Source organism: Oncorhynchus mykiss, chromosome 16, assembly GCF_057628025.1.
Source record: "Oncorhynchus mykiss isolate SJ-2025 chromosome 16, ASM5762802v1, whole genome shotgun sequence".
In the NCBI taxonomy this organism is placed as follows: Eukaryota; Metazoa; Chordata; class Actinopteri; order Salmoniformes; family Salmonidae; genus Oncorhynchus; species Oncorhynchus mykiss.
Genome location: NC_143037.1, coordinates 45,085,665 through 45,100,510, shown reverse-complemented (window position 1 = coordinate 45,100,510; position 14,846 = coordinate 45,085,665). Strand labels below are relative to the sequence as shown.

General features: G+C 41.4%; 2 protein-coding genes across 2 annotated transcripts in view; one reads left to right on the top strand and one right to left on the bottom strand.

Moving 5' to 3' along the window:
* The first annotated feature begins 392 nt into the window (after window positions 1–392).
* LOC110492045 (rab GDP dissociation inhibitor alpha) lies at window positions 393–11,826 on the top strand. The gene is made up of 11 exons (XM_021566014.3): window positions 393–740; window positions 1,632–1,739; window positions 1,980–2,079; window positions 4,452–4,586; window positions 4,732–4,930; window positions 5,130–5,261; window positions 5,474–5,573; window positions 7,381–7,552; window positions 7,781–7,925; window positions 8,736–8,790; window positions 8,913–11,826. The coding sequence occupies exons 1-11, from the start codon at window positions 696–698 to the stop codon at window positions 9,063–9,065; spliced, it is 1,344 nt and encodes a 447-aa protein (XP_021421689.2). The 5' UTR covers window positions 393–695; the 3' UTR covers window positions 9,066–11,826.
* The window catches only part of LOC110492044 (inter-alpha-trypsin inhibitor heavy chain H6), a 23,346-nt gene continuing 19,245 nt past the window's right edge, over window positions 10,746–14,846 (bottom strand). Inside the window, exons 11-18 of the mRNA XM_036946930.2 lie at window positions 14,754–14,786; window positions 14,539–14,556; window positions 14,295–14,342; window positions 14,153–14,176; window positions 13,962–14,012; window positions 13,739–13,852; window positions 13,106–13,510; window positions 10,746–12,959 (exon numbers count right to left, since the gene is read on the bottom strand). Of these exons, the coding sequence (XP_036802825.2) occupies window positions 12,700–12,959; window positions 13,106–13,510; window positions 13,739–13,852; window positions 13,962–14,012; window positions 14,153–14,176; window positions 14,295–14,342; window positions 14,539–14,556; window positions 14,754–14,786 (953 nt within the window). The 3' untranslated portion in view covers window positions 10,746–12,699. The remainder of the gene's footprint in view (window positions 12,960–13,105; window positions 13,511–13,738; window positions 13,853–13,961; window positions 14,013–14,152; window positions 14,177–14,294; window positions 14,343–14,538; window positions 14,557–14,753; window positions 14,787–14,846) is intronic.

Sequence of the window (14,846 nt, the reverse complement as noted above, 5' to 3'; positions counted from 1 at the left end):
ATAGGGCTAAAATGAATGGCTTTTATATGCCACCCAAATCAGGTTGATGAACGATTAATAGGCTACACAAAGTAGGCAACACAATGCCTAAATAAGCAAGATGAATGTTATGTAACATTTCGCACAGCTGATGTTATACACAGGCTAAATACATAACTATTTTCATAGTCTATCTGAGCTTTTTCATAACAGCAGTGTTGGCGGAGGAATACCAGTGCATCCGCAATTGCTGCACTACTTCAATGAAAAAAGGACTGAATGGGGAAATAAAAATTAAAAGTCTAATCAGTCAATAGAAGATAATTGAAAAATGTTAAACCTCCGGGAACATCATAGCATATTTATGAATACGCAAGCCTTTAATAGCATAAGTATTTAATCTTGAGGGTAGTGTGAGGAGCAGACGCAAGGGATGTGCACTACTTTCCGACGCGAAGGTATCGCTGCTGTTCCACAGCGTTCCACGGTTAGGGCCATTTTTGGTAGTTCTCGCCGGTGACAGTGTGTGGACCAGATTCCACTTATCAATTAAAACTGTTTATAAATAAATAAATACAAACTTAAAACGGCATACACTTGCCCAAAAGAAACGGAGATAAATTGCGTTCGTTCTTCCACTGGGTTTCTTTTCCTGTCAATTTCCCTGAAATTTCACAAGGCAAAAGAGGGCGAGACAGGAGAGACGGTGATACAACATGGATGAGGAATATGACGTGATCGTTTTGGGAACCGGACTCACAGTAAGTGCTTCATATTAGGGCTTGGCTTGGTGATGTTGCATACTAAACTTAACATTTATGAAGTTTGCCTATGTTCCCTTATTCATCCAATAATGCAATGGATCAGAGCAACTGCGTCCATGGCTGACTTTAAGGAAATGTGATGATAAATAGTCTATCTGCACAAAAGCTGATACGATATATTTCAATAATAAATACAACGATATAGCTAGGCTATTTATTTGGATACATTTGTGTTGTCAATGCATTCTTCATTCGTTGTGCAGCTTCTTTAGGCGTAACCCCTGTGTGATGGTGTAGTGGGCCTTCATTGAACAGTATTTGAGCAGGCCTGAGAACGGTTTTAATTAATAGAACCTCTCGGAAGAACTGTATAATGTGTCGCCTGTTATCGCACAATGTGAACCGACTTTACAATGACAAAGCCGACATCTTACGATGGATGTACAATGTCATATTTTTTTGTTATTTTTTTGTTTAGACAAGTTAATGATATAGCCTGAGTGAATATGAACAATATAATATCCAGTACATATGCAAAGAGTGCACAAGTTTATTTTCTTTATTTACATTACAATGATTTGTTTTTATGAGTAGGATTATTAGTATTATTCTTATGGATGAGACATCTGCTCACTTGTGCACACATCTTGTCCCTCCCTCCTACACCCCTCCTTTATCTCACTACTTCCTCTGTCTCTCTGTCTCTCTCTCACACACACACACACACACACACACACACACACACACACACACACACACACACACACACACACATTCTTTCTCCCTCTTTCTATCTCTCTCTCTCACACACAAACACACACACACACACACACAATTGCTTTTCCAATATGAATGTTGATTTATATTTTGCTTTTCATTTTGTTTAAGGAATGCATCCTCTCTGGGATCATGTCTGTGAATGGAAAGAAAGTGCTGCACATGGACAGGAACCCCTACTATGGAGGTGAAAGCTCCTCCATCACCCCCCTGGAAGAGGTAAGGGCAGGGAACATTGTGGATCTAATGGTCATCGCTTTATGTGTCAATATCTATTCAAATATTCAATCATATTTCATGTATTCCAATGTTTCACCAAACCCTCCATGGTCTATGTCAAATACTTATTCTCCTGTACTTTACTTTTATTTCTGCCCCCAGGTTAATAGTTTGCAATTTGTTAGAAAAATAATAGTCTTCATTGATGTTTTCACTCAAGCATATATTTTCCTTCCATAGCTGTACAAGCGCTTTGAGCTGCCTGACAGCCCTCCAGAGTCTATGGGTCGTGGAAGAGACTGGAATGTGGACCTCATCCCCAAATTTCTAATGGCCAATGGTCAGTTTTGGGATTTGTTTTTAGTTTACACATGAGAGAGAGATACCATTTAAACCATTAAATTCATGAATATTACCATTAGCAAAACCAACCAGTACACCAACAGCCTCAATCATGACTCCTGTTGCTCACTACAAGGCAGGGATCATCAACTAGATTCAGGCCGGGGGGCGATATTTTTCTTCAGGGGATGCTTAGGGGGCCAGCCTTTGGAACAGATTTCCAAAATTAAAGTCACTTGGAGCTGATTTGATGGTGTTTTGAGAGTCTTTCATGTCCAACAATAATATAAACAAATTATATATATATATATATATATATATATATACGCCAAAGTTATATATATCAGTCAAAAGTTTGGACACACCTACTCATTCAAGGGTTTTTCTTTATTTTTACTATTTTCTACATTGTAGAATAATATTGAAGACATCAAAACTATGAAATAACACATATGGAATCATGTAGTAACCAAAAAAGTGTTAAACAAATCCAAATGTATTTTGTATTTGAGATTCTTCAAATAGCCACCCTTTGCATTGATGACAGGTTTGCACACTCTTGGCATTCTCTCAACCAGCTTCACTTGGAATGCTTTTCCAACCATCTTGAATGAGTTCCCACATGCTGAACAGAGATCCTCTGTTCACCTACTCTGGGTCTCACAACGATACGATGGTTGGAACCGCCGCGAGGCTGGCATCTAGTCAGAATTCTTCTGTCCAGTGTCTGTGTTCTTTTGTCCATCTTAATCTTTTCTTCTTAGTGGCCAGTCTGAGATATGGCATTTACTTTGCAACTCTGCCTAGAAGGCCAGCATCCCGGAGTCACCTCTTCACTATTGACGTTGAGACTGGTGTTTTGCGGGTACTATTTAACGAAGCTGCCAGTTGAGGACTTGTGAGGCGTCTGTTTCTCAAACTAGATACTCTAATGTCCTCTTGCTCAGTTGTGCACAGGGGCCTCCCACTTCTCTTTCTATTCTGGTTAGAACCAGTTTGTGTTGTTCTGTGAAGGGAGTAGTACACAGTGTTGTACAAGATCTTCAGTTTCTTGGCAATTTCTTGCATGGATTAGACTTCATTTCTCAGTACATGAATAGACTGACGAGTTTCAGAAGAAAGTACTTTGTTTCTGGTCAATTTGAGCCTGTAATCGAACCCACAAATGCTGATGCTCCAGATACTCAACTAGTCTAAAAACGGCTAGTTTTATTGCTTCTTTAATCGGAAACAACAGTTTTTAGCTGTGCTATCATAATTGCAAAAGGGTTTTCTAATGATCATTTAACCTTTTAAAATGATAAACTTGGATTAGCTAACACAACGTGCCATTGGAACACAGGAGTGATGGTTGCTGATAATGGGCCTTTGTACGCCTATGTAGATATTCCATTAAAAATCAGCCGTTACCAGCTACAATAGTCATTTACATCCTTAACAATGTCTACACTGTATTTCTGATCAATTTGATGTTATTTTAATGGACAAAAAGTGTACTTTTCTTTCAAAAACAAGGACATTTCTAAGTGACCCCAAACTTTTGAACGGTAGTGTGTGTATATATATATATATGCACATTATATATATATATTTATTTAATTTTTTCTTCTCAGAAAACTTTGGGGCCAAATCAAAATCACCCGCCAGTTGGGGAACCCTGTTACAGGGTGACCAGACGTCCCCAATTTCTGGGGATAGTCCCCAGATGTTGGTGTCCTCTCCCTGGCTAGAGCTGTGTCTGGAAATGTCCCAGATTAGCCCTCAGAATAACACAACTCTGAAGTTATATTGAGGCTGATTTTTCAATAATCAAAAGGTGTATCCATTCAGGCATGCATGTGAAAAATGTTGCCTGTCCCTGCAAAAAACTTTTTTGCTCCTGCAGCTTTGCCTTGGACCTCATGAGAATATTTGATAAGTGATACATTGTAACCATCACATGGACAACCATGGTCATGGCAACAAAAAAAGAAGCAAAGGCTACCAAACTTGGATCATTCTAAAATGACTAGATAGGCTAAGATTAAGGAAACTGTCGAGGGATAATCCATTTCTGTGTTATAATTAATACAACTATTTGAAAGGCCTATAGCGAAAAGTGATAGTCAAATATAGTTCCATACAAACCCCAAAATTGTTCTGCTTGCCCCCCCCCCCCCCCCCCTAATTTCCAAATATGGTCACCTTAGCTACTAGCCTTAGCTACTAGCCTTACTCACCATACCCATATGCAGACCGTCACCACATCATAGGGATAAGACGGGAGATGTCAATCTTCATCTCCATCGTGCCTGTTGATGAAACACGGTGAAATCTTGGAGTAATTAAATGAAGACCACCCTTTCTTGTCTGTGAATCCAATAAAAACAGGTCAGCTTGTGAAGATGCTGCTATACACCGAGGTGACAAGATACCTGGACTTCAAAGTAGTGGAGGGTAGTTTTGTGTACAAGGGAGGAAAAATCTACAAAGTGCCCTCAACTGAGACTGAGGCACTAGCTTCAAGTAAGTTTCAATGTGCTATAGATGGTGATGTGTGTTTACCATATGTACTACAAAATCTGATATATTAGATTTGTGATCTTTAATTTGTATTGTTCTGCTTTGTACAGTATAGTATATTATGTCTTTGTCTTCACTACTTGTCCAGATCTTATGGGTATGTTTGAGAAGAGAAGGTTCCGGAAATTCTTAGTGTTTGTGGCTAACTTTGACGAGAACGACCCTAAGACCTTCGAGGGCGTCGACCCCAAAGTCACCACCATGAAAGATGTGTACAAGAAGTTTGACCTTGGTCAGGATGTCATCGACTTCACTGGCCACGCCCTGGCCCTCTACAGGACAGACGAGTAAGAGCACTTAAATCTATTACTAATCACTAATCTCCTAATAAGATGAGGCACTATCATCCCTATCAGGAAGTAAACTGACATTCCAATTCAACATTTATGCAATGGAATTTCAGTTTACTTCTTGAATTGAAACGGAATTGACCCCAACCCTGACTCTTATTGATCATGTGGCTCTCTCTCTATCCCCCAACTCTAGCTACCTTGATGTGCCCTGTTTGGAGACCATCAACCGCATCAAGCTGTACAGTGAATCCCTGGCCCGATATGGGAAGAGCCCCTACCTGTACCCCCTCTATGGCCTCGGGGAGCTGCCTCAAGGATTCGCCAGGTTTGTGTATAAAATGTGTAATCCCTAAATCCTTATGGCCTGTCTTTAGTTTGACAAAGCTCTTCATGTTGAATTCTGATACCTCTGTCACAGGATAAAATGATCTAGCTGACTAAATTGTAAATGTAAAATGTCTTCAATAGTGTAGAGTATTTTTGCCATATTTGATAATATAGTATAAATCATAGTCTCTTTCTCTCATACATTTTTAGGTTAAGTGCAATTTATGGAGGAACCTACATGCTCAACAAACCAGTGGAGGAGATAGTAATGGAGGATGGCCATGTGGTGGGAGTGAAGTCTGAGGGAGAGGTAAAATCGCAATTGAATCTGTTTTATAAAATCACAATCTCTTGACTATATAGTAAAGTGGTCAAGACTGTTGATAATACACTGAGGGAAACATATACAATTGGTAGAAGAGGGAAAATACATGATGTGAATACAGTGCCTTGCGAAAGTATTCGGCCCCCTTGAACTTTGCGACCTTTTGCCACATTTCAGGCTTCAAACATAAAGATATAAAACTGTATTTTTTTGTGAAGAATCAACAACAAGTGGGACACAATCATGAAGTGGAACGACATTTATTGGATATTTCAAACTATTTTAACAAATCAAAAACTGAAAAATTGGGCGTGCAAAATTATTCAGCCCCCTTAAGTTAATACTTTGTAGCGCCACCTTTTGCTGCGATTACAGCTGTAAGTCGCTTGGGGTATGTCTCTATCAGTTTTGCACATCTAGAGACTGAAATTTTTTCCCATTCCTCCTTGCAAAACAGCTCGAGCTCAGTGAGGTTGGATGGAGAGCATTTGTGAACAGCAGTTTTCAGGTCTTTCCACAGATTCTCGATTGGATTCAGGTCTGGACTTTGACTTGGCCATTCTAACACCTGGATATGTTTATTTTTGAACCATTCCATTGTAGATTTTGCTTTATGTTTTGGATCATTGTCTTGTTGGAAGACAAATCTCCGTCCCAGTCTCAGGTCTTTTGCAGACTCCATCAGGTTTTCTTCCAGAATGGTCCTGTATTTGGCTCTATCCATCTTCCCATCAATTTTAACCATCTTCCCTGTCCCTGCTGAAGAAAAGCAGGCCCAAACCATGATGCTGCCACCACCATGTTTGACAGTGGGGATGGTGTGTTCAGGGTGATGAGCTGTGTTGCTTTTACGCTAAACATAACGTTTTGCATTGTTGCCAAAAAGTTAAATTTTGGTTTCATCTGACCAGAGCACCTTCTTCCACATGTTTGGTGTGTCTCCCAGGTGGCTTGTGGCAAACTTTAAACAACACCTTTTATGGATATCTTTAAGAAATGGCTTTATTCTTGCCATTCTTCCATAAAGGCCAGATTTGTGCAATATACGACTGATTGTTGTCCTATGGACAGAGTCTCCCACCTCAGCTGTAGATCTCTGCAGTTCATCCAAAGTGATCATGGGCCTCTTGGCTGCATCTCTGATCAGTCTTCTCCTTGTATGAGCTGAAAGTTTAGAGGGACGGCCAGGTCTTGGTAGATTTGCAGTGGTCTGATACTCCTTCCATTTCAATATTATCGCTTGCACAGTGCTCCTTGGGATGTTTAAAGCTTGGGAAATCTTTTTGTATCCAAATCCAGCTTTAAACTTCTTCACAACAGTATATCGGACCTGCCTGGTGTGTTCCTTGTTCTTCATGATGCTCTCTGCGCTTTTAACGGACCTCTGAGACTATCACAGTGCAGGTGCATTTATACGGAGACTTGATTACACACAGGTGGATTGTATTTATCATCATTAGTCATTTAGGTCAACATTGGATCATTCAGAGATCCTCACTGAACTTCTGGAGAGAGTTTGCGGCACTGAAAGTAAAGGGGCTGAATAATTTTGCACGCCCAATTTTCCGTTTTTGATTTGTTAAAAAAGTTTGAAATATCCAATAAATGTCGTTCCACTTCATGATTGTGTCCCACTTGTTGTTGATTCTTCACAAAAAAATACAGTTTTATATCTTTATGTTTGAAGCCTGAAATGTGGCAAAAGGTCACAAAGTTCAAGGGGGCCGAATACTTTCGCAAGGCACTGTATATTAGATTGACATTGTCTTCTATATTGTCCCTCCCCTGTCAGGTGGCTCGGTGCAAACAGCTGATCTGTGACCCCAGCTACATCCAGGGCCGAGTGCGTAAGGCAGGTCAGGTGATCAGGGTCATCTGTATCCTCAGCCACCCCATCAAGAACACCAACGACGCCAACTCCTGTCAGATCATCATCCCTCAGAACCAGGTCAACCGCAAGTCAGGTGAGGAGTGGACCAAGTACAGGTTTACTAAGATGGGATGTTTCTGACTTCCTTTTGTCATGATGTAGAGATTTTCCCCTCTAACAGTAAGTCTACCTCACAGAGACGATAATAAAATCAGTTTTTGTAGAGGGGAAAAAGAGAGGAAAAGAGAGCTGGAGAGAGGAATGTCCAATTGCAAAATCTGAATTGAATACTCAATGTTCTAACTTGTGTTCTCTCCTCCAGACATCTACGTGTGTATGATCTCCTACGCCCACAACGTGGCGGCCCAGGGAAAGTACATCGCCATCGTCAGCACCACCGTGGAGACCAGTGAACCTGAGACTGAGATAGAACCTGCTCTGGAGCTGCTGGAGCCCATTGACCAGAAGTACGTTTATTCTCCCTCTTCTTCTACCCTTCTCCCTCTTCTTCTACCCTTCTCCCTCCTCTTCTACTCTTCTCCCTCCTCTTCTACCCTTCTCCCTCTTCTTCTACTCTTCTCCCTCCTCTTCTACTCTTCTCCCTCCTCTTCTACTCTTCTCCCTCCTCTTCTACTCTTCTCCCTCCTCTTCTACCCTTCTCCCTCTTCTTCTACCCTTCTCCCTCTTCTTCTACTTTTCTCCCTCCTCTTATACCCTTCTCCCTCTTCTTCTACCCTTCTCCCTCTTCTTCTACTCTTCTCCCTCTTCTTCTACTCTTCTCCCTCTTCTTCTACTCTTCTCCCTCCTCTTCTACTCTTCTCCCTCCTCTTCTACTCTTCTCCCTCATCTTCTACCCTTCTCCTTCTTCTTCTACCCTTCTCCCTCTTCTTCTACTCTTCTCCCTCTTATTCTACCCTTCTCCCTCTCCTCTTACTCTTCTCCCTCCTCTTCTACCCTTCTCCATCTTCTTCTACCCTTCTCCCTCTTCTTCTACGGTTCTCCCTCTTCTTCTACTCTTCTCCCTCTTCTTCTACTCTTCTCCCTCTTCTTCTACAGTTCTCCCTCTTCTTCTACGGTTCTCCCTCTTCTTCTACTCTTCTCCCTCTTCTTCTACTCTTCTCCCTCTTCTTCTACTCTTCTCCCTCTTCTCTGATTGTCTTGTATTGTCCAAAACTGTCTCAGCTCGTACAATGTGTGCTATCACAAATTAATGAAATGAATAGCAGTAAGGACGTTTTTGTGAAATAATAACTGATGTCTCCCCTCTTTATCTGCAGGTTTGTGTCCCTCAGTGACCTCTATGAGCCCACAGATGACGGTACTGAGAGCCAGGTGAGTCAAACACATCTAGTTAGACACTACCTTCTATATTTCTACACGACTATTTATGAGACATGTTTTAGGACAAGGCATTGGAGTGAAAGAAACCCTGTGGGATTTTGTGTCTCGTTCAGATATTCGCCTCGTCAGCCTACGACGCCACCACTCACTTCGAGACCACCTGCAACGACATCAAGGACATCTACAAGCGTATGACAGGCAGCGACTTTGACTTTGAGAACATGAAGCGCAAACAGAACGATGTGTTTGGGGAGGATGAGCAATGAGGAGGGAGGAGTATCAGTGAAAGGGAGAGGCGGAGAGAGGAGTGAGGAGGGGTTTTTAAATAGAAAAGAGGCCATATCATAGAGGGTAGGACGGTACAAAGATAGGGCTAGGGTACTGTAGGGGTAGTGTATTAAGCTGGGTACTGTATTTGGGAGATAGTGGGGGAGTCTGAATAAGTGAAGGTTCTAGGTAGTGGGTGGTGATGGATCTAGGGAGTTCTAGGTTCCGTGTGTGTGGTTCTGACTCCTTTTGCTCATGTCTTTCCCTTTCCTGAGGTCTCCGTACTCAAACACATTTGAAACACTCACACAAATCGTTCCAAGACTCACATTCCCTATATCTATCACTGAAATGCAGGGTTGATATGGTCTTTCATTCCATTTTTGATTATCTATAAACTACATGTCTAAACTATTATCATTAGAGGTAGACTGATTCATTGTTGTGGAAATTTCAAAGTATTTTTCTCATATCAAGGTCAATGACATTGCAAGAATGTCTGAATTCTGATGTAAAATGAATGAATGACTAACTGTAGAAAATTTGAAGTGGAAACTGTTTTTGAAAAGACAGTTTGGTCATAAATAGTGATTTGCCTCTGCACTGAATGTGTCACCTCTAATCGACATGCATGCATATTTTACACATAGTAGGATTGTACATAGAACATGATGACACAGCAGCGTTCTGAAGGCTGGGCCATTCTCACACTGATCATTCCATCCTGTCAACCCTGCTTTCACTCTCGTCTAACTTACTGGTCTGTTACCCATTTTACTTATTTACATAGATTGCTCCTTTTTCAGCAAATATCTCTCTCGGTCAGACAAAATGTTTAAAAATGAAAAGTTATTGATATATCAATGGGCTGTTCTGTCAAACTGATAGTGCTCACTTTGCAGTGCTGTTGTGTTCCCTGCGCTAGCAGACAAGCGAACCGGTGGCGAACTGTTCTGTTGTCCCTAAAACCACGTTTTGTTTCTCTTGTCTGTTGTGTGATGTCCAAGATACGGTTTTGAACGGTTTACGTTTGCATTTACACCATTATGAGTTTTATTTCGTAATATTTGGTGCACATTTTCACTTGCTGAAGTTATGAAGTTTACTGAATTTGAAACGGAAACATGGACGGATACTCCGAAGTGGACTTTGAGGTCAAACACTGAAAAAAGGTCAATTGTGGTGCAGAAAAGCGAGAGAGATTTAACTGTGAGGGTCTGTCCGGAGGTTAGGCATGTTGGTGAGGTTTTATGAGTAAGTATGGAAGAGTTTGTCATGGAATGAAAGCGTTTTAATCAAAAAAGGGAGGTCCGATCCGATCACGACACGTTGAGATGCGAGGAAGGTGATAAGAACCAATGTAGCTCGGGAATGTTGCAGACTTGAGATCAGGAAAGTGTCACTTTTGTGTTAAAGACGGCAGACTGAACTCTCGGCTTGTCGTGAAAGGAAGCACCAGATCATGTTATGATCAAACTAACCCTTGTTGTGTCACACAGAGAGACTAATTCCCTTTGAACTCCTGCCAGGTAACCTTACACTAGCTAGTGGAGGGAAAAACTGACACTCCCAAAATGTTAAACACTTAACAGGATGCAGTATTACAAAACGTCCGGAGGCCATGGTATAAAGTGCCTCCCCAGAGTATGAACCAATATGCTTTTACTTGGTTTTAGCCAAGTCTCCCCCCATTGTAGCTTCCCTTAACCGCCATTCTGTCTGATCCTTTGGAGTTAGCGGTGTTTTTCTTCATCTATGTTTCCATGTGTGACATTGTTTTGAGGTGTGGATCAGCGGCGTGGTTACTTATTTACAGTACAGTACATATCAAATGTTGGGCGGCAAACCTTACCCTTCAAACATGATGACAGTAACACGGTGGAAGCTAGTGTGAACGATTGCCTCTCCCTTCCTGTCGTCCCTCCATAACTATATCTCTAAACGACGCAGTTATCACAAGTTCGGGGTGGCTTTATGTGTCTTATTATTATAATGGTCTTTTTTATTTATTTAATTTCACTTATTCAACGTGTTCTTGTGGTGGAAGGTTTAAGTGAAACGCTGACTCTGCTTCTCTGCTATTCATTTGTTATATTATCATAACGGAACTGATCTGAGAGGGATGCATATGTGCAGATGTCATTGTTTTTGCTTTGTTGTCGTTTACTGTGTCACGTTTCACCCGATTTAGTGGTTATTATTAGTGTTACGTGGGTTAGGCATTATTAACAGGTCTTATAACAGGTTGGGATGGATAACGGTAGGACGATAGCAACAGTCTCTGGCCCTCGATCATAGGGTCCATTTCACGCTTTTAACCTTTCAGACACATGTCTGCAGACTGTGCACAGTTTACACTTTGTGTGAATTTCATTCTGGAATCATGTTATCTTGGTGATTACTGGAATAGTGTTAAGTTTACTCTGCAAGCTTATCTAGTTATATTTGAACCTTTTTCCCCTTCCTCACCACCAGATGTTGTCTTCTCTTGTTTTTATTTTATTTAAACAAACGCCTACAATGTGGTTGTACTGTATTAATTTAAGAGTTTTTGCCTTTGACAAATGTTATATCGATGATATCCCTTGACATTGACGAAAACATCGGTCAGTCTGAGTAGCAGACAACTTTACAGTCCTTTGTTTGATCACTAGTATGTGAACAATGCCTAATAATGTATTGTGTAACAAACAAATAAAATGAAACTATGAACGAAATGACAGAAAAACAATAATAAAAGCACATGGCAAAAGCTGAAAAGTCTAATCCAAAGTGTCTGTGTTTCAACAGAAGTAAAGGATTTTGTGTAAAACTACTCCGATAACACCACGACGAGTTCCATAGACAATTTTTTTTAAATAAGATTTAGTCCTTTTATAACTTATACTTCACAATAAAACTGAAACAATTCCAATACAACTCTGACCCTCTAAATAAAATGACATGTTGCTAAAAATCAAATGATCTATTCATATATTTGTTATGACATTGGAATTATAAAGTGTCCTTATGAAGCATATGATTTTTGCGAATGAGAGTTTGGATTTAGCTGTATGTCAAGATCAAGCAGCATTTGTCTGCAGAAGTATAGAGACAATTAACATATCTAACGGTTGCCACGTTAACAGCAGAAGAAGTCTGTCCCCTGTTGTTATTTCAGAAAGACATCCCATCTCCTATATTATCTTTCCATGTCTGACACCTATGAGAATTACCTCATCATTCTTTAGATTTCTTACTGGACTCAATCTCTGTCTCTCTCTCTCTCTCTATTTCTCTCGCTCTTTTGTTGTCGTTGTATCATTCTCTCGTTGTGTCCCTCTGTCTCTCTCTCATTTTCATAATCATGAACATGAATTCATGCACACTTTCAGAGGAGAGAGAGTAATAAACCACTATGTGATGTTGGTATTGAAGGCTAGCCCACAGCACACTAGTCACAGTGCTGTTTGTCCTTGCAGAGACACTGTATTTTCCCATTGGCCTGAGCTGCCCAGCTTTGAGGTGTTGGTAGCTAGATGAGTGGCTCGGTTCCAATCTCTATACTAGCATACCACTTAGTATGAAGCAATGTACTAGGCATGTGTATTCTAAGTGGTGTGCTAATACTGGATGGACATTTGAAAAGAGTATTTACATGTTATCCACCAGGTAGCTCTGGTATGGATGACCCAACAGTTTCTCCACCTGTGCCTTGGGCACGATCCAACACCTGCCCAGGTGACGTTTCCTCACTGTGTCCTTCAGGGTCTTTTCCTGTAGGGTGATGGGTACGTGTATCGCCCCCCACCTCAGCACCCCCCTGGACAGAACCCCCTCTTTACTAGGCTGGGGCGGTGTGTCACTAGGGTCCTTCACCGGCGTCACACTCATGTCCGCATGCTGGAACTGGCCTGTTGGAAAGAGGGGACAATGAGAGGGCAGTCAATCACAACATATGTATAGTCATTTCCCATAGCCTTTTATACAGCAACACTTTAGGGCCAGGTGTATGTAACAAGTCAAGGAAACTGGTTTAAAGACATTAAAGACAACGTACCCAGTAGGCCTTGGGTTGAAGGAGAGAGGCCTTGTCCATCAGTGATATAGAACCCGAGGTGCGCCATCTGCAGGTAGCTGGGCTGTTTGTAGTGGTGGAACAGAACCAGGAAACAAATATCCTTCGCCAGCTCGATCCGACAGCTCTGATGGATGTCATCTGTGGTGTCCACGGATACCGCCACGCCCTGCCTCGTTACAGATCCCTGCAGATTAGTGGGTAGGGTGTCCCGTCCCTCCCCTTCCACCACCACGGCGTCCAATGAGAGTGTGATCACTATGCCGCCCAGCCCGCCGCGCCCGCCCATGGCAGCGGAGATAGTTATCTCGTCAAAGTAAGTGCGGGAGCGGTCCTCTACGTCTTGCTTGGACGGAGCCCACATGAGATGGCCGTCCACCGTGATACCTTGAGGGGAAGAGGAAGGCATGGGTTAGCTGTGTGTGTGCGCGCATGCGCGTGCGTTCCAACTTACAGAATGTAGGTGTTCTTTAATGTGATCCAATTTTTAATATAATGTATGCCTATAAAATGTTATGGTCCTTCTAAAGTAGATTATACGGCACATTTCTTAAATTCAATAAATATAAGACTACCGTTCTGGACTTTTGTTTGTGGTAGTCTGTGCTGACTAACCTCTCTCTGGGTCTTCCAGCAGTCTCAGTACGTCGTTGGCCCTGCCGTCCACCGTGAAACACAGATTCTGTTTCAGTTTGGGGAGCTGGACCATAAAATGAGGGTCTCCATCAACTAAAACAAAACACATTGAACATAAAGACAAAGGTGAGAAACAGATTTTACAGTTATATGTTACGTTACTGGTTATGTTATGTTACTGGTTAAAGTGTAAGCCCCTTACCAGAAGAGGAGAACACTCTGACAGAACTCAGTTTGGAGGTGGGGCCTGGCACTGGAAGGACAACAGGTACAACTGAGACTACGTCTTATCTTTCTGAAGCACTGAAACCAATGACAGATCAGAGCCTACTAACATCTCTGAAGTACATTGATCTTATGCTAGACTACACAGAAAAACTATGAAATACTTACAAAGATTTGATGCCGATTCATCCCCTGAAAAGATACAAATTCCGAAAGCGTGTTAAATGTCTGTATCAACTGAGGAACGTACAAAGTATCCCTATTGCCAACACAACTAAATAGTTCTACATATTAGTCAACTGTGACTTACAGGAATCATAGTTGAGGTCGTAGTCTTGGTCGTAGGTTGCATCATAATCTAAAAGATCCAATCATATGGTCATCATTAGACACCAGACAGACATAGTAAAAAAAAATATCTTCTCCCTGATTTGGTCTGAGGGGCTTTCATCAGAATCTCTATAGGAGGAAACGACAGCTTTGAAGATACAACAACATCCATGCTGTTGCAATGAATTGGTTTGTGATGGCAGGGAAGTAAGAGAGGAACTCACCTTTATCTAGGTCCATATCTAAGGTAGAGAGACATGGAGAAAACACAGATTGACACAGTGATACGCTAAAGGACTACTTCATCACTTTTTTAACCTCCTACCCATTATCTCTGTATTCAAATACAGCATGTATCCCTTTCAATAATTATATTTCAGGACATTTGTGCAACAGAGCTGAAACAGAACGATGACATCTTTTGGTATGGTTGATTCACCTTTTCTATGGATCTGGATGGATGTGGAGACATCTGGTGGAAAGAAGAGGAACATGTCACAATTCAGCCAGAAATGGTGGATTGAGAGTGCCG